Source organism: Scyliorhinus torazame, chromosome 5 (genome assembly GCF_047496885.1).
Source record: "Scyliorhinus torazame isolate Kashiwa2021f chromosome 5, sScyTor2.1, whole genome shotgun sequence".
NCBI lineage: Eukaryota > Metazoa > Chordata > Chondrichthyes > Carcharhiniformes > Scyliorhinidae > Scyliorhinus > Scyliorhinus torazame.
Genome location: NC_092711.1, coordinates 175,641,762 through 175,665,818, shown reverse-complemented (window position 1 = coordinate 175,665,818; position 24,057 = coordinate 175,641,762). Strand labels below are relative to the sequence as shown.

Genomic DNA, 24,057 nt, shown 5'->3' with positions numbered 1-24,057 from the left:
CCATTGTGATACAGGTAGTTCAATGAAGGTTTTTCAGTGGGCAGTATGAGAGTATTTCAAAAATATCAACAGAAAAATATGTTTGAATATTAAAATTATTGGATGGGAGGGTAGAGCTGGTCCAGGGTTCAGAATGATTTTTCTTCTGGTCACCTTGACCCTCAAGCCTCCACTTCCTGTTCCCTCACCAAAATGGCCACACATGCGCCGTTTCTACCAAGCTTCTACTTTTTTTCTACCAATATGGCGGCCGGTCACCCTGGGTCAGTGGGCCTACACTAGACTCTGGACACTTTGGGAGCATAAGGGGACAAATAGAAGTGGAGAGGCAGGAGGTAAAGGAGACAAATTTTATACAACTACAACTTGAACAATAACTTTGACAGAATCTCAAACCCCCAACTTCCCCAAAGTAAGAGGTGTATATGAAAACCACCACCTCCAATTCACACATCATCCTGACTTGTCTGACATCCAGAATTGGGTGAACAGACATTTCCTCCAATTAAACATTGGAAATAGTGAAGTCATTGAGTTTGCACATTCTCCCAGTGTCTGCGTGGGTTTCATCCCCACAACCCAAAGATGTGCAACGTAGGTGGATTGGCCACGCTAAATTGGAAAATAATAATTGGGTACTCTAAATTTATTTTAAAAAAGAAATAGTGAAGCCATTGTCTTATGGCCCTGCTACAAACTCCATTCTCTAGTCACCATCCACCTCCCTGGCAACTGTTTATTTTATCCTTTCACAGGGAGTGGATATTGCTGGGGAAAATCATTGCCCACTCCTAATTGCCCTCGAGAAGATGGTGGTGAGTTGTCTTCTCAAACCGCTGAAATACATGATGTGTAGGTTGAGCCACAGTGTGGCCAGGGTGGGAGTTCCAGGATTTTCACCCTACAACAGTGAAGAAACAGTGACATAGTTCCAAGTCAGGATGTTGTGTGGCTTGGAGGGGAACCTGCAGGTGATGGTGTTCTCATGTGTCTGCTGTGCTTGTCGTATGAGGTGGTCAAGGGTTGAAAAGTACTGTCCAAAGAGCCTTGATGAGTTGCTGCAGTGCATCTTGTAGGTGGTATGCGCACTGTGTGTGACTAATGCAGATTTCAATGTCATATTTGACCAGATGAGCTTTTGACTACATATTTGCACCATCACTAAGACTGTTTATATCCAGCTCAATAATATTGCCTGCCCTAGCCCTCACCTCAGTGTGTCTGCTCTGAAACCAACATCTATGCAACTGTTATCTTTAAACTTGATGATTGCAACACACTCCTGACCAGCATCCCAACTTTTATCATCTGTAAACTTGAGATCATTTGCTGCCCATTTTCTCACTCTTACCAATTCCCTTTTCACTTGGCGCAGTCTTATCAACTGGTTGAACTGTTGATTACCAGAGGCAGCAGCAACACATCCAGCTCTACCTGGCTCTGCTCTCCTCTGCCTAAACTGGTCACTATTTCTGGATTGTTCCTGGAAGCAAGGACAACCCAGATTCTGTTCTTCATGATCATCTTCTTAAATCTCTCTCCTGACTTCGAACAAGTGCAAGGAGCTCATTGATTTCTTTGTCACTGACACTGAGATCATCCGTTCAGCTGAATCTACTCCCAAAAGTTATTTGTGAACTCGCCTGTGTCTCATTAGGTTTTGTGACAGCGTGAATCCCTTCCCACACATGGAGCAGTTGAAAGGCCTCTCCCCGGTGTGAACTTGCTGGTGTGTTAGAAGGTCAGATGAATTAGTAAATCTCTTCACTCACTTGAAGCAGATGAACGGTCTTTCCCCAGTGTGACCACGTTTGTGATGAACTGCTGAATCCCTTCATACACACAGAGCAGATGAATGGCCGCTCTCCAGTGTGAATTCGCTGGTGTGTGTGAAGGTTGAACAATCGATTAAATTGTTTCCCACACATGGAGCAGGTGAAAGGTCTCTCCCCTGAGTGACTACGCAGATGAGTTTCCAGTTGGGATGGAGATATGAATGCCTTCTCACAGGCCCCACATTTCCATGGTTTGTCTATGGTGTGGATGTCCTTGTGTCTCTCCAGGTTGGACGATTTCACACCTGTAGATTTCAAATTTCCCATAAAAAGAGTTTATAAACATCATCATTGTCAATACCGAATAAAAATGAAGGAGAGACAATTCTCATTTGTACGGAACAGATTTTCTGCACTTGTTTTTGCGAAACAGTAAATCCTCATCACATCCATTCTCCCTCCTCCCTATGCTGGAATCCAAACCCCAGGGTGACAAACCAGCCCACATTTTATGGGCCATATTTGAATCCACTGAGGTTTGCTGCTTGGGTGTCTGACTCATCAACTGGACCTATGTAGAACTCTGTTCCAACGGTTCTGGCAGCCAACCACCCCCTCCCTGGCCTCACATTTCTGTCAGCAGCCCACCCAACACCGCCCACCTCTTCACACAGACCCATGCAAGCTTACCTTTAATTTTCACCATGAGAGTTTGTCAGTCTGCCAAACCTTTCAAACCATCTTCAAAATTCCTTTCCTTACAGTTTACCCGCTCCCTCCACTCTGGCTGGGTTCAGTTCTCAAGTCCCTCTGTGTAGAGTGAGAATAAATGGGTAATTTTCTCTCCTGGTCACTGGAATCCTGATGCTCCGCCCACTCTGTTGTTTCACCAAGACGGCCACAGCTGAAGCAAACAAGCCCCAGGAGCTGCAAAATCAGGATCTGTGGGTTCTTCTTGGCGGTTTGGGGCCTCCAGCGGGTGTTTGCGAATCCTCCCCGCCCACCTCCCAGGGCTTCCTTCCTTTCCAGAGATCAGAGTCCTCATTGATTTGAGTGCAAAGTGTGAGCTCTTATTTATTGTCTCCCCCCTCCCCCATCCTCTGATGTGAACCATCCTCCAGTCGCTGAAGCAGGATGGTGACCTTTAACCTGGGCCTGTTCCTAGGAGGGAGAAGCCCCGCAGCTGCAAATCAGGGAGCTGACAATGATTGTGAAGGGTTTGCGGATTCTGCCTCCCACCACCTGACACTAACTTTGCTTCCGCGGGACGAAGGACTCTCCTCCAGACGAACAACAGCATTGCGGCTGCGCGCTACTGTCTCACCTCATCAACCGCACTGCACATGCTCCAGATCACAATGCCCAGGGGAATGATTGACAGCGGCTCCGGACCACTAGTAATAGGGGGCGTGACTGGAGGACCGAATGGGAGCAGCTGGTCCTCCAACCAATCGGAGCGAATGAGGGGCAGTAAGAAGCATGCGCAATGCGGGAAATGGCGAGGGGTGGATGCTTTTTTTCTCGGTTCTGTAATTTGTAAGCGGAAAAATCACAGATCGGAGCGTAAGAACGAGCCGGCATGTGGACGGGACGATTTCGATACAGGTTCTGTCATCTACAAACTCCCTCAAAAACTCATCAATCCTATTTGTACTGAGCGGGGCCAAAGATCCCTTAAGTCGTCCCGGTTAATGATCACCATCTTTATTGGGGGCAATGTGCAGCACTGAGCATGTGCGGCTGCCATCACGTTGGGGGCAATATTTTTAGAGCTGGGTGGAGCTTGTCCCCCGTTGTTTCGAATAGAGACAAACTGTCCATCAAACTGGGTCACCCTTTGAGTCCCAGTGTCTTAATGATGAGACAGGGTGGAAGCAGGGAAGGAAAGAAAAGGATGTAAATCCTGCTCTCTGGATCCTACTACCTCAAGGGACGTCCTGCCTTATGTGCCCAAACATCTGTGGCAAATGTACCCTAAAACATATGGAATTATGCTCACTACTCCCAAAATGTTCCCCTACTGAAACCTCAACCACCTGTCCAGGCTCATTCCCCAATACCAGATCCAGTACTGCCCCTTCCCTCGTTGGACTATCTACATATTGCACCAAGAAGGGACTGCTGACAATGACAAGGGGTAAAGATAAGTTCAGTAGGGCACACGAGTGGTCATCCTAAGCGACAGGGATCGTCTCGGTGATTTACAGGAGGGTTTTGGAGGAGGATTGGGTGTCCATGGAGGGGTTAAGGCGAAGTGGGAGGAAAAGCTGGGTGTGGCGCTGGAGGAGGGTGTGTGCTGCGGAGGCTAAACGCCTCGGCTTTGTGTGCAAGGCTGGGGCTGATACCGCTGAAGGTGGTGTACAAGGTGCACCTTACAAAGTCTTGTGGTCTTGGCACCTTCAGGTGATGCCACCTAAGACAGAGTAAATAAAATCAGGAATACTCAGAAGTATCAATTAGAGGAGCATAGATCTCTCAGAGATAACGAAGGAATAGATCAGAGTTTTAGCAACAGATGCTCTGAGCCTTAGGTGGAGTCAGGCAATGTTACTGAGGTGGAATCCAGTCTTCAAGATTATGTAAATATGTGGTTGGGAGCTAATCACAGGGTCAATTATCACACCAACCATTTGGACAATCTCAATCTCAATCTCAAAACAATGACCAGGGTGAGGGATGGAGTCAGTGGCTAATAAATGGAGTTTGTTACAGGGGCTGAACGCAATGTCTTCCCAATGTTGAAGTGGAGAAAGTTTCTGCTCACCCATTACTTACTGTCAGAACTGTGTGCCTTGGAGGAGAACCTGGATGTGATGGTGTTCACAGACCCGATATCCTGGTCCTTCAAGGAGGCGGAGGTTGAGGGTTTGGGAGATTCTGTCAATGTTCTGGTTAGAACATAGAACATTACAGCGCAGTACAGGCCCTTCGGCCCTTGATGTTGCGTCGACGTGTGAAACCACTCGAAAGCCCATTTACACTATTCCCTTATCGTCCATATGTCTATCCAATGACCATTTGAATACCCTTAGTGTTGGTGAGTCCACTGCTGTTGCAGGCAGGGTATTCCACACCCTTACTACTCTCTGAGTAAAGAACCTACCTCTGACGTCTGTCTTAGATCTATCTCCCCTCAATTTAAAGCTATGTCCCCTCGTGCTAGACATCACCATCCGAGGAAAAAGGCTCTCACTGACCACCCTATCCAATCCTCTGATCATCTTGTATGCCTCAATTAAGTCACCTCTTAACCTTCTTCTCTCTAATGAAAACAGCCTCAAGTCCCTCAGCCTTTCCTCCTAAGATCTTCCCTCCATACCAGGCAACGTTCTGGTGAATCTCCTCTGCACCCTTTCCAATGCTTCCACATCCTTCCTATAATGCAGTGACCAGAATTGCACGCAATACTCCAAATGTGGCCGCACCAGAGTTTTGTACAGCTGCAACATGACCTCATGGCTCCGAAACTCAATCCCTCTACCAATAAAAGCTAACACACCGTACGCCTTATTAAAAACCCTCTCAACCTGAGTGGCAACTTTCAGGGATCTATGTACATGGACACCGAGATCTCTCTGCTCATCCACACTGCCAAGAATCTTACCATTAGCCCAGTACTCTGTCTTCCTGTTATTCCTTCCAAAATGAATCACCTCATACTTTTCTGCATTAAACTCCATTTGCCACCTCTCAGCCCAGCGCTGCAGCTTATCTATGTCCCTCTGTAACTTGTAACATCCTTCCGCACCGTCCACAACTCCACCGACTTTAGTGTCATCTGCAAATTTACTCACCTATCCTTCTACGCCCTCCTCCAGGTCATTTATAAAAATGACAAACAGCAGTGGCCCCAAAACAGATCCTTGTGGTACACCACTAGTAACTGGACTCCAGTCTGAACATTTCTCATCAACCACCACCCTTTGTCTTCTTCCAGCTAGCCAATTTCTGATCCAAACTGCTAAATCTCCCTGAATCCCATGCTTCCGTATTTTCTGCAGTAGCCTACCGTGGGGAACCTTATCAAACGCTTTACTGAAATCCATATACACCACATCAACTGCTTTACCCTCATCCACCTGTTTGGTCATCTTCTCAAAGAACTCAATAAGGTTTGTGAGGCACGACCTACCCTTCACGAAACCGTGTTGACTATGTCTAATCAAATTATTCCTTTCCAGATGATTATATACGCTATCTCTTATAAACCTTTCCAAGATTTTGCCCACAACAGAAGTAAGGCTCACTGGTCTATAGTTACCGGGGTTGTCTCTACTCCGATAATCTATGATTAATCTAGGACAAAGATTTGGCACAACATCGTGGGCTGAAGGGCCTGTTCTGTCCTGTATTTTCTATGTTCTATGTTCTATGTTCCCCTTCTTGAACAAGGGGACAACATTTGCTATCCTCCAGTCTTCCGGCACTATTCCTGTTGACAAAGGTGACTTAAAGATCAAAGCCAAAGACTCAGCAATCTCCTCCCTAGCTTCCCAAAGAATCCTAGGATAAATCCCATCTGGCCCAGGGGACTTATCTATTTTCACCCTTTCCAGAATTGTTAACACCTCCTCCTTATGAACCTCAAGCCCTTCTAGTCTATTAGCCTGAATCTCAGATTTTGGAAATATAAATTCCCTCTCCTTCTCCGCCTCTGTTCTCAATCTTTTCTCACTCTCCTCCCCCCCCCCCCCCACAGAGGCCTGAAACATTTCTGGCCCAGACCTGTGGAAGGTTCCCTTCCCTGAACTACATCAGTGAATCAGTTGTTCTTTTGTGAACATCTAGCAGTTTTCAAGGTCACCTTTTCCTAGTGCCAGCCTCACAAATGACCAGATTTCAGCTCAATTTCACAATCCACCTTTGTGTTTTTCTGGATTTTCTCTCACTCCTTTTTTCTGTCTAAACTGATTTCACAGGATATTGGAAGGGGAAGGTTTGCATTCGGGAAACATCACATCAGGATCTGACGGAGTCGCTTAAGTTATCCTTACTGAATATCAGCAGGTTTTGAACATAATAGAAGAACATAAGAACTGGAAGCAGGAGTAGGCCATCTGGACCTTCGAGCCTGCTCCGCCATTCAATGAGATCATGGCTGATGTATTGTCGACTCAGCTTCACTTTCCCGCCAGAACACCATAACCTTTATTCTTCAAAAAACTATCTATCTTTATCTTGAAAACATTTAATGGAGAAGCCTCAACTGCTTCACTGGGCAGTGAATTCCATCGATTCACATCGAAGGAAAAACCACCATTCACAGTGGAGAGAAACCATAGATGTGTTGTGTGTGTGGACAAGGTTTCAGCCAATCTTCTGGCGTGTCAAGACACAAGCGCAATCACACTGGCGCGGAACCGTGGAAATGTGGGGATTGTGAGGTGGCATTTTGGTTTCCCGTCTGAGCTGGAAACTCATCGACGCACTCACACTGGGGAGATACCATTCATCTGCTCCGTGTGTGGGAAGGGATCTACTTGGTCATCAAACTTGCTGACACAACAGCGGGTTCACACTGGGAGAACCTGTTCACCTGGTTTGTGTGTGGAAAAGGATTCATTGATTCATCCAAGCGACTGAAACAGCAGCGAGTTCACACCGGGGAGAGACCATCTGCCTGCACTGAGTGTGGGAAGGGATTCACTCATATATCCACCCTGCTGAGACACCAGCGAGTTCACACTGACAAAATACCTTTCAAATGTCTGCACTGTGTGAAGTGCTTTAAAAGCTCTGGAAAACGGATGTACCATCAACATGTTCACACTGATGGGAGACATTTTAAATGCCCAGACTATGTGAAATGTTATGAAGGCTCCTGGGAGCTGATGTCCCATCAACATATTCACACTGATGAGAGACCGTTCAGGTGCTCTCGCTATGGGACTGGGTTCAGGCGATCATCTCAACTCACTGTCCACCAGTGAATTCACACTGGGGAGAGGCCATTCATCTGATTGTGGGAAGGGATTCCTGCAGTCATCCGCCTTGCTGAAATACTAGTGGGATCATATTGGGGTGGTACAGTAGCACAGTGGTTAGCACTGTTGCTTCATAGCGCCAGGGTCCCAGGTTCGATTCCCGACTTGGGTCACTGTCTGTGCAGAGTCTGCATGTTCTCCCCGTGTCTGCGTGGGTTTCCTCCGGGTGCTCCGGTTTCCTCCCATGAGTCCCAAAAGAGGTGAACATAGAACAATACAAGAGCAGCACGGTGGCGCAGTGGTAGCACTGCAGTCTCACGGCACCGAGGTCCCAGGTTCAATCCCAGCTCTGGGTCACTGTCCGTGTGGAGTTTGCACATTCGCCCCGTGTTTGCATGGATGTCACCCCCACAACGCAAAAGATGTGCAGGGTAGTTAGATTGAACATGCTAAATTGCCCCTTAATTGGAAAAGATGAATTGGGTACTCTAAATTTAAAAAAACATAGAATACAGCACAGGAACAGACCCTTCGGTCCTCCAAGCCTACACCGACCATGGTAACTGCCTAAACTAAAACCGTCTGCACTTCTGAAGTCCATATCCTTCCACTCCCACCCTATTCATATATTTATCTAGATGTCCCTTAAATGCCGCTACCGTACTTGCTCCCACCACCTCCCCAGGCAGCATGTTCCATATATTTCCCACCGTGTAAAAAACCTGCTTCGCACATCTGTTCTGAACTTTTCCCCGCACAGTTTAAACCTATGTCCCCGAGTACTTGACTCTGCTACCCTAGGAAAGAGCACTTGACTATCCACTCTGTCCATACGACTCATAATCTTGTAAACCTCTATCAGCTTGCCTCTCAACCTCTGTTGTTCCAGTGAGAACTGACCGAGTTTATCTAACGAGCTGTTGGGTAATTTGGACATTCTGAATTCTCCCTCCGTGTACCCGAACAGACGGCAAAATGTGGCGACTCGAGGCTTTTCACTTCATTGCAATGTTAATGTGAGCTTACTTGTGACAATAGAGATGATTATTATTAAAGACAGACCTTTCAAATGTCTAAACTGTGGGAAATTCTATAAAACGTCCAGGGAACTGATATCCCATCAGCTTGTTCACACTGATGAGAGACCATTCAGGTGCTCTCACTGTGGGACGAGATTCATGCGATCGGAGCAACTCACTATACACCGGCGAATTCACACTGGGGACATCCAATATTTCCTCATAGTTAAAATTCTCCATCCCTGTTAACGTCATCATAAATCTCCTCTGCAACGGGCAGCATGAGGTCCCCAGGTTCGATCCCGACTCTGGGTCACTGTCCGTGTGGAGTTTGCACATTCTCCCCGTGTTCACGTGGGTTTCGCCCCCACAACACAAGGTTGTGCAGGGTAGGTTGATTGGCCACAATAAATTACCCCTTAATTGGAAAAAAGTAATTGGGTACTCTAAATTTAAATAAATAAATCTCCTCTGCTGTCTCTCTCGTGTGATCACATCCTTCCTGTAATATGGCTGTGGTCTAACTGGTGGTTGATGCAGTTCCAGCACAATTTCCCTGTTCTTATCATCTCAGCCCTTGGCTACCAAAGGAAACTATCCCACCTGCCTTCCTAAGCACTGAAGAGAGAGAGTGAGTGGCAGCTGAGAGAGACAGAGGGAGAGAGAGGAAGCAGAGGGAGTGAGAGACACCAGAGAGAGAGAGGAGCACCAGAGACTGAGAGGCAGGAGAGAGAGAGAGGAGAGAAGAGAGAGACAGTCGATTCAGTAACATGACTAAGTAATGGAATTCAGTTCAGACACAGATCTGCATTAACTGACATCACTTTATTGACAGATTGGCAAGGTAGTCACTGTACTTGAATCAATGTTATTCACTTTTGGAATTGAATGAATAAAGGGTCAGATTAACTATATCAGAATCACCAAATATGTCTGTTTAATACAGAACAGGATTAAACCCAGTGTCCAATATTAGAGGTCTCTGTGGCTGTTGGACGCCTAGTTTCGCTGACAAGACCACAGCTTCAATGAACTTGTCTACCCAGGGTCTGTTTCTAAACCCTCATCACAACATATTACCTGGTTAGCTATTGTATGATGGTCGGACAGCTAACACAAAGTTCAACCAGAAACTATGGTTCTTCTTTCTACTGATTCCAGTTCCGACAAGGGGTCACAGCATCTCCAGCCCTCAGCTCTGTTACTGGGCTGTCATTGACAAGAGCAACAGAGAGACAGCAAGTTGTCTGAGGCTTAAATGGGAAGTTGAAACTTGTTACTCAAGACCAACTGTGTAAGATGGTTGAAAAGATCAGGAATTTTAAAAGATAAATTCTAAACCCAGTGAACAAATAATGAGTCATAAGACAAAAACTTCAGGTTTTATGACTTTTACTGCAACAAACTAGAAGCAACAATGCCTAAACACTATTTTTATAGGGAACATATCCCTTGAATTATAAATAGAATGTTGCCCTTTTACTTTTAAGACAATCAAACATCACACTCCATGGTTATGTCACTGAAGTTGTCACTCAATTCTCCTGGAACCAGCCCAATGTGATTCTTCGTTCCTGTTTACTTCCATTCTGTTCCTTCGCCTGACTGGCAATCCTTAACCCCAGAAGTATCTTTTGCAGTGATGGTTCTCCTGATGATATTCAGGTCCTGATAAACCAAGTGACTCTTCCAAATCCTGAAGTGGCGTTAGGTTTTTTTATGCAAATCTTCATCTAATATCCTGTAAAAGGAATTTACAAATGGAAATTGAGATCTGGCAATTCTAGTTTCCATCCAACACACTCTCCCTCCATTCTCACTCTGCTGTAATATTCATCCTCCTAATTCTCTAAAGGTGCTGATTCAGGCTGACTGACAGATTCCTGCTCCCCGTCTTGGAGAGGCCTGAAAATCTCCATGCAGACTGCCAGACAGAAATATGTCTATGTTACTGAACTCAAAATGTGTGGAACATACAGACTGGATTCACTTCCTTTCTCTTCAGCTGCTGCAAGTCACCAATGTCCCCTCAGAATGAGAAAATAAATGGAAAGATAAAGTAGACTTGGAGCGGCTGCTGCCTCTTGTGGGGCATTCGAGAACAAGAGGTAATAGTCCTACGATAAGCGGTAGCAAATTCAAAAGTTTTAATTTTTTAAAAATAAATAAATTTAGAGTACCCAATTATTATTTTTCAATTAAGGGGTAATTTAGTGTGACCAATCCACCTACTCCGCACATCTTTGGGTTGTGGGGGTGATGTTGCCCAGAGGAGGAAGTTTTAGTCTGAAAACCATTGATCAACCTCAACAGTGTGACATCACAAAGGAGCTCATCCTCTAAATCAGCCAATAGGAATCAATCCGCTCCGCGGTGACGTCATTGCATGAGAGCGCACACGCCAGCGTGCGCACACGCGATCCCCCGCCCCCATCCTCTGTTCCCTCTTCCCCCAACACATTCTCGAGACGGTTTCCAGGGAACCGGCTGACAGTTCCGGCCGTCGGTGATTTCCCCTCCCCTGACCCGGCACTGCGCATGTCTCAGGGAGAGGGGCTGCGGCGCATGCGCAGGGATGCTTACTTCCGCTGACCTGCCCGCTCAGGTGTTGACCAATGGGAAGACCTGGAGGACCGGAAAGATTCTGTCTCTCCACCAATCAGAGCTCTCCCATTGTCTCAATGCGGAAGCCGGACATGGAGGTTTTTGCCGAACAAACCAGTTGTTCCTCCAACCCTGAATGAGCTGGAGCTGCACACAGACTCCTGTCTCCAACATTTTCATAGATTATCATAGAATTTACAGTGCAGAAGGAGGCCATTCGGCCCATCGAGTCTGCACCGGCTCTTGGAAAGAGCACCCTACCCAAGGACAACACCTCCACACCCTATCCCCATAACCCAACACTAAGGGCAATTTTGGACACTAAGGGCAATTTATCATGGCCAATCCACCTAACCTGCACATCTTTGGACTGTGGGAGGAAACCGGAGCACCCGGAGGAAACCCACGCACACACTGGGAGGATCTGCAGACTCCGCACAGACAGTGACCCAAGCCGGAATCGAACCGGGGACCCTGGAGCTGTGAAGCAATTATGCTATCCACAATGCTACCGTGCTACCGTGCAGGTGGAGGAGTTGGTGGCAGAGCACGAGGATTGGCTGACCTCGCTGGGGGTGGAGATGGGGGGATAATGATGAGCAGCCAGAAAAGACAGAGAGAAGTGGAGGCCCTCGAGGACCGCTCCAGGAGGCAGAATATGAGGACTGTTGGGATGATCGAGGTTTGTGAGTAAAACACTTTCTTTTCTCATTCTGACCGTCAATCGGTAACATGCAGCAACTGAATGGAAAGGAAGTGAATCCAGGGAGGGTACAGACTCTGGAAAGGTTGGCCCAGGTCTCTCTCTCTCACCCTTAAAGACATTGACATCCTTTCCTCCCTCAGCTTGACACATTTATTTGTCTGGCTAAAAGGATGGTCTCTTTCCCAATGTTCACAATTAAAGGGCTGGTTTCTCCAGGAGATGGCTGACATTAAAGGGGCCAGTAAACAGGCCAAATCCAACCCAGCCAATTACTTCCCTGTCGGAATACTCTCCATCATCAGCATAGTGATGGAAGGAGTCATCAAAGGTCCTATTAAGTGGCACTTATTCTACAATAACCTGCTCCTGGACGCTCAGTTTGGGTTCTGCCAGGGTCACTCAGCTCCTGACCTCATTACAGCCTTGGTTCAAACTTGGACGTAAGAGCTGAATGCCAGAAGTGAGGTGAGAGTGACTACCCTTGTCATGAAGGCAGCATTTGACTGAGTATAGCATCAAGGAGCCCCAGCTAAACTGGAGTCAATGGGATTCAGGGGATAACTCTCCACTGGTTGGAGTCATACCTGGCACAAAGGAAGATGGTTGTGGTGATTGGAGGTCAATCATCTCAGCTCCAGGACATCACTGCAGGAGTTCCTCAGGGCAGCATCCTAGGCCCAACCATCTTCAGCTGCTTCATTAATTATCTCCCATCATAAGATGAGAAGTGGTGATGTTTGCGGATGACTGCACAATCCTTAGCACCATTCTGAACTCCTCAGATAATGAAGCAGTCCATGTCCAAATTTAGTAAGACCTGGACAATATCCAGACTTGGGCAGATAAGTGGCAAGTTACATTCGTGCTACACAAGTGCAAGGCAATGACCATTTCCGACAAGAGAGGATCTAACCACCACCCCTTGACATTCAGTGGCATTCCCATCGCTGAAACCCGCCACAACCAACATCAAACCTTCCACAAACATTTAAACCTTCCACCACCGACAAATATTAGCAGCCGTGTATACCATGTCCAAGATACACTGCGGTAACTCCCAAAGGTTCCTCAGACAGCACCTTCCAAACCCACAACCACCACCATCTAGAAGGACAAGAGCAGCAGATACCTGGGAACCTCACCACCTGGAGGTTCACTTCCAAGTTACACACCACCCTTACTTGGAAATATATTGCCATTCCTTCACTGTCCCTGGGGCAACATCTTGGAATTCCCTCCTTAACAACACAGGGGATGTAGGGCAGCATGGTGGAGCAGTGGTTAGCGCTGCTGCCTCACGGCGCCGAGGTTCCAGGTTCGATCCCGGCTCTGGGTCACTGTCCGTCTGTAGTTTGCACACTCTCCCCGTGTTTGCATGGGTTTCACCCCCACAACCCAAAGATGTGCAGGGTAGGTGGATTGGCAACACTAAATTGCTCCTCAATTGGAAAAAATGAATTGGGTACTTTAAATTTATAAAAAACAAATTTAAAAAAAAACAGCACGGGATGTACCAACACCTCAAGGACTGCAGCGGTTCAAGAAGGCAGCTCACCACTACTTCGGAAGGGCAACTGGGGATGGGCAATAAATGCTGGCCTGACCAGCATTGTCCACATCCCATAAATTAATTTTTAAAAATTTACTATCAGACAGAGATATGTCTCGTGTTGTTATGTGGTATGTATTATATATATTATTGGTTCTGTAATAAAATACATGTATTATTATTTCTAGTTTTGTAAATAGTACTGTACCTACATTATATATTTCCAGTCATACAGTCATTACAGCACTGACAGAATCCATTTGGTAACTCAAGTCAATGCTGATTCTCTGTACAGCAATCCAGTCAGTCCCATTCCCCCTCGATATCCCTGTTCACCTGCAAGTTTATTTTCTTCAAGTAACCATCTTATTTTATTTTAAATTTTTGATCATCTCGACTTCCGCAACCCTTGTGGGCAGTGAGTTCCCTGTCATGACCACTCCATGGACGAATAAAATTCTTCCTCAGAATTTCCCTATCTCTAATCAGTAAATGTACTTATATGGAGATTCTCTACTCTTGTGCAGGTTTTAGTGAGTTTAGATTTGTTGATCAGCACCTTCAGGAAAATTGGGAGGGAAAGTAAGTGAATACAGTCTGTTTATTACACACATTTTTCATCCAGTAATATAGACATATATCTGTCTGGCAGCCTGCATGAAGATTTTCAGGTCTCTGTGTCCAGGACAGGAAGCTCGGATCTGTGAATCAGCCTGAATCAGCGCCTTCAGGAGAATTGGGAGGGTGAATATTAGGTACAGCAGAGTGAGAATGGAGAATGTGGGATTGAGATTTAGAGCATTTCAGGGAAAGAGAGAGGAAAGAATGTTCAATATTATCTAGAATTGTCTGTTCTGAATTTCTATCCTGCACTGACAACGATTACTATTTCTGTTTGCAGGAAGTTAGAACGAGAGGAGTTTCAGGCCGATATCTCAAACTAAATATCATGTCAAGAACTGACTGAGTCACTCAATTCTTGGGAACTGAAGATCATCGGCCTTTGAATCTAGAAGGAGAAATGTTTGTCTATTCTGTCTGCTTCAAGATATTTTAAACATCAGTGTGTCTGGAAAAGCACTGAGACACACACACACCCGTGTGAGACTATTACAGAGCACTGACTGTGGAAAGAGCTTTAACCAATGACACAGCCTGAAAAAATACTACACCGTTCACATCAGGGAGAGACTGTATAGGTGTTCTGTGTGTGGATGAGGCTTCAACTGATCGTCCAACGCGGTGAGATCACCCGGACCATGGAGAAACCATGGAAATGTGAGGATTGTGGGAAGGGATTCAAAGGCCCGTACGGGCTGGAAAGGCATCAATGCAGTCACACTGGAGAGAAGCCGTTCACCTGCTCTGACTGTGGGAAGGGATTCTCTCAGTTATCCAGACTGCAGAGCCACCAGAGAGTTCACACTGGAGAAAGGCCTTTCACCTGCTCTCAGTGTGAAAAGAGATTCACTCAGATTGGCAACCTGCGGAGACACGAACGAGTTCACACTGGGGAGAGGCCGTTCACCTGCTCTGACTGTGGGAAGGGATTCACTCAGTTATCCAGACTGCAGAGCCACCAGAGTGTTCACACTGGAGAGAGGCCTTTCACCTGCTCTCAGTGTGAAAAGGGATTCACTGACATTAGCAACCTGCGGAGACATGAACGAGTTCACACTGGAGAGAGGCCTTTCACCTGCTCTCAGTGTGAAAAGGGATTCACTGATAGTGGCAGCCTGCGGAGGCACGAACGCGTTCACACTGGAGAGAGACCTTTCACCTGCTCTCAGTGTGAAAAGGGATTTACTGACATTGGCAACCTGCGGAAACACGAACGGGTTCACACTGGAGAGAGACCGTTCACCTGCTCTCAGTGTGAAAAGGGATTCATTGACATTGGCATCCTTCGGAGACACGAACGAGTTCACACTGGCGAGAGGCCTTTCACCTGCTCTCAGTGTGAAAAGGGATTCACTGACATTGGCAACCTGCGGAGACACGAACGAGTTCACACCGGGGAGAGGCCATTCATCTGCACTGTTTGTGATATGGGTTTCACTCAATTATCCAGCCTGCTGAAACACAATGTCACTCACACCAAGAGCAGGCCCTTTAAATGCTCTGACTGCTGGAGGGGTTTCAAAAGCTCACAGCGACTGATGTCCCACCAGCGCGTTCACTCTGAGGAGAGACCGTTCAGCTGCTCTCACTGCACAAAGAGCTTTAGAACCTCATCCAACCTGATGAAACACGAGCGAGGTCACACCGGGGAGAGATAGTTCACCTCTCCGACTGGGAAAAGATTCACTCGGTCATCACTTGCTGAACCACAATGTCACTCACACCAATGAGAGACCCTTTAAATGCTCTGACTATGGGAGTGGGTTTAAAAGCTCTCGGGTACTGATGTCCGACCAGCGCATTCACACTGAGGAGAGACCGTTCAGCTGCTCTCCCTGCACAAAGAGGTTTCAAACATCATCCACATTGCGGAGACACCAGTGAGTTCACACTGGAAAGAAGCCATTCACCTCTCACTGTGGGGAGGGATTCACTCAGTCGTCCAACATGCTGAGACACCAAAGGGTTCACAAGTGATGATGGTTAGATTCTGCTGTTATTCCTGCTGTTAATCACATCCAGGACTGAACCTGGAATGGGTGGAGAGATTTGTCTTCTCACCAACTCCTCCTGCTGCTAGGATGTGGCGATCCTGGCGAACTACTGCTCCCCGGACCTGGAATACCCGACTGCGAAGTGCCATCCAAACTACCTTCCACGGAGTTCACTTCTGCCATCATCACGGCGGTTTACATCCCATCCCAGGCGGAAGTGAAGAAGGCACTTGATGAATTGTAACCGCTATAAATAATAATGAAACAGAATACCCGGAGGTCTTGTTCATCGTAGCCGGGGACTTTAACCAGGCCAACCTCAAGTGTACTACCAAAATTCCACCAACACAGCTCCTGTCCCAACAGGTACCCGAACATCCTTGACCACTGCTACACAAACAACAAGGGCGCCTGGTGATCCATCTCCTGACCGCACTTCGGAAAATCGGACTACAAGATGTCACTCCCTCTCCTGGCACACAAGCAGAAACTTAAGCAGAGAATCCGGTTAAGAAGGTTGTGCAATGCAGGTCCGAGGCAACACGAGCTCCTACGCGACTGCTTGGAGTCAGTGACTGGTCCATATTCAAGAACTCAGCAGCCAACCTAAACGAGTATGCCAGCACCAACACAGACTTCATCATCAGAAAGTGTGTAGAAGATTGTGTGTCAAAGAAGGTAGTGCGTACGTTACCCAACCAGAAACCGTGGTTTAATCGGGAGATTCACTCCCTACAGAAGGCCACGTCTGAGGAGTTCAAGACGGGCGACCCTGACCTCATCAAAAGATCTAGGTATGACTCCGCAAAGCCATCACAAACTCCAAGAGACAATACCAGACTAAGCTGGAATCACAGATTCACGACATGGACTCTCATTGGTTGTGGCAAGGCTTAAATAACATAATGGGTGCAAAGTAAAGACGAGTAGAGTCTTCAGCAACAGCGCAGCCCTCCCCGACAAACTCAATGCATTCTATGCTTACTTCGAGCAGGAAACCAACAAACCGCCCCAGGAGCCTTGGACACACCCATGCCCACCGTCAGAGCCTCCAAAGCCAGATTGGCCTTTTTGAAAGTGAACCCTCGGAAAGTGACAGGTCCTGACGGAGTCCCTGCCATGCACCCAGATCCTGCGCGGACCAACTGACGGGTGTGTTTGCGGACATCCTCAACCTCTCCCTACTCCGTTCTGAGGTTCCCATCTGCTTCAAGAAGACCACCATCATACCAGGGCCAAAGAAGAACCAGGCAACGTGCCTCAATGAATACTGCCCGATGGCCTTGACATCGATCATTATGAAAAGCTAAGTCCACAGCTGGAGTAATGTGTGCAGTTTTACTCCCCTTGCCTTAGGAAAGGTATTGGCACAGAGGAACAGCAACACAGTTTCACCAGACTTGTTCCAGGTTTGGTAGGACTGTCCTATGAAGAGGGATTGGGGAAACTAGGCCTCTTTTCTCAAGAGTTTCAAGGAATGAGAGGGGATTTCATTGAAACTTACAAAATCCATAAAGGAATAGACAGAGTGGGTGCAAGTGAGAGGTTTCCCCTGGTTGGAGAGTCTGGAACCAGGGGACACAATTTCAAACTAAGGGGGAAGTCACTTAGGACCGGTCTCGGAGGAGGCATTTCTTTACTCAGAGGGTTGTGAATCTTTGGAATTCTCTACCCAGAGGGCTGTGGGAGCTCAGTCACTGAGTGTGTTTAAAGCAGAGACTGACAGATTTCTAAATCCCAATAACACAAAGGGATATGAGGATAGTGTGGGGAAAAAGGCATTGAAGTGGATGATCAGCCATGATCGTATTGAATGGTGGAGCAGGCTCGACGGGCTGAATGGCCAACTCCGGCACTGATGATATAAAGATGGGTAGGAAAGTAGATTGTGAAGAGGACATAAGGAGACTACAAAGGGATATAGACAGGTTAAGTGAGTGGGAAAAGATCTGCCAAATGGTGAATAATGTCGGAAAATGTAAATTTGTCCTAGTTGGCCAGAAGAATAAAATTGCTTATTATCTAAATGGTGAGAGATTGCAGAGCTCTGAGATTCAGAGGGATCTGGGTGTCCAAGAGCGTGAATCACAAACGGCGAGTGTACAGGTACAGCAAGTAATTAGGAAAGCTAATAGAATGTTATTGTTTATTGTGAGGGGAATTGAATACAAAAGTAGGGAGGTTATGCTTCAGTTATACAGGACACTGGTGAGACCACATCTGGAGCACTGTGTACAGTATTGTCCTCATTTAAGGAATGATGTAAATGTGTTGGAAACAGTTCAGAGAAGGTTTACTGGACTCACACCTGGAATTGGAGGCTGGTCTTATGAGGAATGATTGGACAGACTGGGCTTGTGTCCGATGGAGTTTAGGTGATTTGATTGAACCGTGTAAGATCCTGAGGGGCCTCGGCAGGGTGGATGTGGAAAGGATGTTTCCTCTTGTGGGAGAATCTAGAAATTGGAGTCACTTTAAAAGTAACAGCTTTTCCATTTAAGGCAGAGGAGAACTTTATTCTCAGAGGGTTGGGAGTCTTTGGAACTCTCTTCCTCAAAGGGCAGTGGAAGCAAAATCTTTGAATATTTTGAAGACAAAATTGGATCGATTCTTGATGAGCAAGGGGGTGAAAGGTTATCAGGGGGTCGGTGGGAATGTGGATTTGAGGTTACAATCAGATTAGCTGTGAACATATTAAATAGTGGAGCAGGCTCGAGGGGCCGAGTGGCCTCCTCCGTTGCTCCTAATTTGTATTTTATCACATCCTTTCTAATAGATTGTAGCATTTTCCGTCCTCCTGATGTGAGGCTAATGGGTCTGTGGTTCCCCGTTTTCTTTCTCTCTCCTTAAATAGTGGGGTTACATTTACCACCTTCCAATCTGCAGGAACCAGTCCAGAACCTATAGAATTTTGAAAGTTGATCACCAATGTATCCACTATCTCTACAGCCACTGATCACCAATGTATCCACTATCACTACAGCCACCTCTTTCAACGCTCTGGGATGTAGAGTATCAGCTTTTGGGGATTTATTAACTTTCAACCACATTCATTTCTCCAGTACTACTTCTTCACTAATACTAATCTCTTGCAGTTCCTCGTGCTCACTGGTCCCTTGGGTCTCTCATGTTTTGGGGACAATTACTGTATCTTCTTCCATGGAGACAGACACACATTGTTTAGTTTCTCTGTCATTTCCCTATTCCCCATTATAAACTCTCCTGTCTCTGCCTGGAATGGACCCACATTGGTCTTTGCGAATCTTTCCCTTTTCACATTCCTATAGGAGCTGTTCCAGTCGTTTTTTATGTTTCTAGCCAGTTTGCTCTCATATTCAATTTTCTCTTTATGAGTTTCTTGATCCTCCTTTGCTGAATTCTAAAACAAGTTTCCAATCCTCGGGGTTCCATTTATTTTGGCAACTATGGTATGGCGTTGGGGAGAGTTATAGAACAAAGAGATCTAGGAGTACAGGTTCATAGCTCCTTGAAGGTGGAGTCGCAGGTGGACAGGGTGGTGAAGAAGGCATTCGGCATGCTTGGTTTCATTGGTCAGAACATTGAATATAGGAGTTAGGACGTCTTGTTGAAGTTGTACAAGACATTGGTACGGCCACACTTGGAATACTGTGTGCAGTTCTGGTCACCCTATTATAGAAAGGATATTAGTAAACTAGAAAGAGTGCAGAAAAGATTTACTAGGATGTTGCCGGGACTTGATGGTTTGAGTTATAAGGAGAGGCTGGATAGACTGGGACTTTTTTCCCTGGAGCGTAGGAGGCTTAGGGGTGATCTTATAGAGGTCTATAAAATAATGAGGGGCATAGATAAGGTAGATAGTCAACATCTTTTCCCAAAGGTAGGGGAGTCTAAAACTAGAGGGCATAGGTTTAAGGTGAGAGGGGAGAGATTCAGAAGGGCCCAGAGGGGCAATTTCTTCACTCAGAGGGTAGTGAGTGTCTGGAATGGGCTGCCAGAGGTAGTAGTAGAAGCGGGTACAATTGTGTCTTTCAAAAAGCATTTAGATGGTTACATGGGTAAGATGGGTATAGAGGGTTATGGGCCAAGTGCGGGCAACTGGGACTAGCTTAATGGTAAAAAACTGGGCGGCATGGACTGGTTGGGCCGAAGGGCCTGTTTCCATGCTGTAAACTTCTATAATTCTAACTAATTGAGTAATAAGATCGCTTATTTTATCTTCAAAAATGAGCCCAAGAGCTGGTTGATTGGAGGTGTCCAGAAATACAACTTTATTGCTAATTATCCACCTTGACTCTCTTCCATTAAAACAAATCAAAATTCACATCAAATAAAACATCAAAACATAATAAAGAGAGTTAAACAAAAACATTAAAAAATATTAGGAAATGAATAGATGGTTCAGAATTTCTTAAAGCATGAATACAAAACAAACTTTAGTCATGAAACTTTATTCTTAAAGAAATTCTTATCGATGGTCTAACCCCTTATTGGTTTCAAATTCTCAGCTGAGGCTTCCTGATTTATTCAAATAACTCTCTGTCACTTGGAGCATGATTTGTTATCCAGGCATTGGTCATTACTTAAAATTCATTAATGTCTATCAATTTAATTAAATGTCTACATGTTCCTGCCACATGTACCAATCCTCTGAAGACAAGATGTTCTGCATTAACCTTGCTTGTTTCTAAGGTTTTGCTACATTTTGTAAATGTTTCTGTTGCTAAGGCTGCGATACTTTTTCATTACTCGATGTATTTGTAGAACAATGGTTTATTCATTGAGGGTTTTAATGCAATTTTTCTTGAAAGTGTTAGATTCTGACACACATTAAGTTGCTGTACAGCAATTCTCATATTTTTATCTGAAACAATGACTTTGCCTTGTGGATATTCCATTTTCTGTCTAGAAACTGAATTTAAGAATTTTACTGCACCAATTCTTAAAGGTACCAATAAAGCAATAAATCTGTAATCTATCAATGAGCCTCTTCCTTTGACCTAATGGAATCTTTAATTTTTCTTGTTACTGGAGCCCACTGGAGGCAAAGTCATGAGACTGCCAAGTCCAGCAGAAAGAAACCCTCCAACCCTCCCTCTTCACCAAGTGTCAGAATGAACAAAATGCAGTCCTGGATGTAATTGAAGCAGAAACAATAACAGCAGAATCCAACCCCTGGAATCAATTGTGAACTTGTTGGTGTCTCAGCAGGTATGAGGAAACACTGAATCCCTTCCCACACTGAGAGCAGGTGAATGACTTCTCCTCAGTGTGAACTCATTGGTGTGACTTCAGGCTGGATGATTGAGTGAATCCCTTCCCACACTGAGAGCAGGTGAATGGTCTCTCCCCAGTGTGAACTCGCCGGTGGGACGTCAAGGTAGGTAATTGATTGAATCCCTTCCCACACTCAGAGCAGCTGAATGTCTTCTCCCCAGTGTGAACTCCCTGGTGTCACCGCAGTGTGGATGATTCACAGAATCCCTTCCCACACTGAGAGCAGATGAATGGCCTCTCCCCAGTGTGAACCCACTTGTGCCTCTGCAGGCTGGATAATTGAGTGAATCCCTTCGCACACTGTGAAAAGTTCAATGGCCTCTCCCCAGTGTGAACCCTCTGGTGTGTTTGCAGGGTGAATGACTGACTGAATCCTTTCCCACACAGCAGCTGAATGGTGCCTCCCAGTGTGAATGCGCCAATGAGCTTCCAGTGCAGATGGGGCTTTGAATCCCTGACCACAGTCCCAGCATTTCCACTGTTTCTCCATGTTTTGGGTCTCCTTGTGTCTCCCTAGGTCAGACAATTGAAGCCTTACCCACACAGAGAACATTTGTACAGTCTTCCCCCGCCGCTGTGAATAGTGCGGTGTTTTTTCAGGCTGTGTAACTGATTAAAGCTCTTTCCACAGTCAGTGCACTGGAACATTCTCACTCGGGTGGGTGTTCTCCAAGGGATCAAGTGACTGTCAGATCAAGAGGTGATGTTTGAGATTTCTGTCTGTAATTACTCCTCTTCTAATATCCTGTAAAAACAATTTACAAAAGTTATCACTGTCAGTACAGGATAGAAACTCAGAACAGACAATTCTGGTTCCTATGGAACATTCTTTCCACTCATTCCCCACATGCCGTAAATCTGCATCCCACACACTCTCCCTCCATTCTCACTCGGCTGTATCTAATATTCACCCAATTCTCCTGAAGGTACTGATTCAGGCTGATTGACAGATTCATGTTCACGGTTTCCTGTCCTGGACACAGCGACCATAACAAATATGAGCTGCAGTCGGCCATTTGACCCACTGAACTTTGGCTCAACCCTGTATTGAGCCCAATCGCCGATCTAGCTCAGCACCATTTCCCCACATTATCCCCCATATCCCTTGGTGACTTCAACATCTCTCAACCTATCAATCTCAATCTGGAAAATATTTGATGACTGAGGCTCCACAGTCCTCTGGAGTAGAGAATTCCAAAGTGAAGAATTCACTCCTCATCTTAACTTTTCAGTCCATTTTCCTACCTGTTCCCCGTGACCCTCAACTCTCTCATCAATCAGAAATCTATCTAGTTTCACAGCGCCGAGGACCCAGGTTCGATCTGTGTGGAGTTTACACAAAATCCCTGTGTCTGCGTGGGTCTTATTTCCACAACCCAAAGATGTGCAGGGTAAGTGGATTGGCCATACTAAATTGGCCCTTAATTGGAAAAAAACATTATTTGGGTACTTTAAATTTAAAAAAAGATGTTTTGGTGAGGGGGGTGGGGGGGAGGTGTCACAATCAAAACCAATTACTAGCCACATGTACCTTGTCATGTTGGGGTCAATGTCCACCCCTTCACTTTTCATCCCAGTCCCAGGAGGTTGGAGACTGGGCTCCGGAGAAGTAATGGTGGCCGCAGCTCCCACAATTCCCCCGTGCTGAAGAAACTGCTCTATCCACCGCACGGGCGAGCGGATGACCGGAACTGCACATGTCCAAGGGAGAGAGGCCCTCAATTGAAAAAAAAAAGACTGGGCACTTTAAATTCCAAAAAATATTTCTGTCCAATTTCCTTGAATATATTCAATGAACCCAGACTCCACTGGTTCCTGTGGGAAAATAATTCCAGAGATTAACAACACTCTGAGGGAAGAGATGACTGGAATTATATAACGTAGCTACAGATTACAAAACTAGAAATAATAATCAATGTACTTTACACAACCATAAATAATGTATCTAATCTGTACCATATAACAACACTGGACATTTCTTGATCTGATATTAATTTGCTGTTCCCTTAATGGTCAGCCATCTCTGGGAAACCAGCCCTTTAATTGTGAACGTGAGGAAAGAGACCATCCTTTTAGCCAGACAAATAAATGTGTGAAGCTGAGGGAGCAAAGGATGTCAATGTCTTTCAGAGAGAGAGACCTGGGCCAAGCTTTGCAGAGTCTGCACCCTCCCTGGATTCACTTCCTTTCCCTTAAGTTGTTGCAAGTGACCAATTGAAGGTGAGAATGAGAAAAGAAATGGAAAGGGGGAGAAAAGAAAGTGTTTTACTCACAGATGTTGGAGACAGCAGGCAGTTTCAGTCCGTGTGAAGCTCAATTGTCATTCACACAAAAACCGCGCTCTGATTGGCTTAAGGACCAGAGTCTTTCCGGTCCTCCCAGTTTCTCATTGGCGAACACCTGAGCAGGAAGGTCAGAGGGTGGGCTCTCCTCTGCGCTGCGCAGTTCCCTGTCTCCCTTGGACATGCGCAGGTGGAGATGGAGATCACCGAGCGGCTTCTCGCTCTGGCCGGAAGCGTCAGCCGGTTGCCTGGAAACCTTGTCTGCTGATGTGCAGGGGGTGGGGAAACAACGACTGGGGGCGGGGCTCGTCTGCGCCCGCCGGGCCT

General features: G+C 46.1%; 2 protein-coding genes and 1 long non-coding RNA gene across 4 annotated transcripts in view; 1 reads left to right on the top strand and 2 right to left on the bottom strand.

Annotated features, from left to right (window-relative positions):
- The window catches only part of LOC140420748 (uncharacterized), a 77,988-nt gene that overhangs the window by 25,146 nt on the left and 28,785 nt on the right, over positions 1-24,057 (bottom strand). The window lies entirely within an intron of this gene.
- LOC140420747 (uncharacterized) lies at positions 11,414-21,149 on the top strand. Of its 2 annotated transcripts, none has more exons than XM_072504731.1 (2): positions 11,414-12,004; positions 14,479-21,149. In XM_072504731.1, the coding sequence occupies exon 2, from the start codon at positions 14,792-14,794 to the stop codon at positions 15,854-15,856; it is 1,065 nt and encodes a 354-aa protein (XP_072360832.1). In that variant the 5' UTR covers positions 11,414-12,004; positions 14,479-14,791; the 3' UTR covers positions 15,857-21,149. The 2 variants fall into 2 exon arrangements, with proteins under 2 accessions (XP_072360832.1, XP_072360833.1); XM_072504732.1 differs by having other exon boundaries at positions 11,414-12,008.
- Positions 21,298-24,056, bottom strand: LOC140420750 (uncharacterized). Its single transcript, XR_011946544.1, has 3 exons — positions 23,722-24,056; positions 22,980-23,263; positions 21,298-22,193 (listed from the first exon to the last, which is right to left on the bottom strand). It is a non-coding gene; the product is annotated as an uncharacterized lncRNA (long non-coding RNA).

Excerpts from the sequence above, each read along its gene's own strand:
- LOC140420747 (XM_072504731.1), top strand. The coding sequence starts at position 14,792 with ATGAGGCTTCAACTGATCGTCCAACGCGGTGAGATCACCCGGACCATG.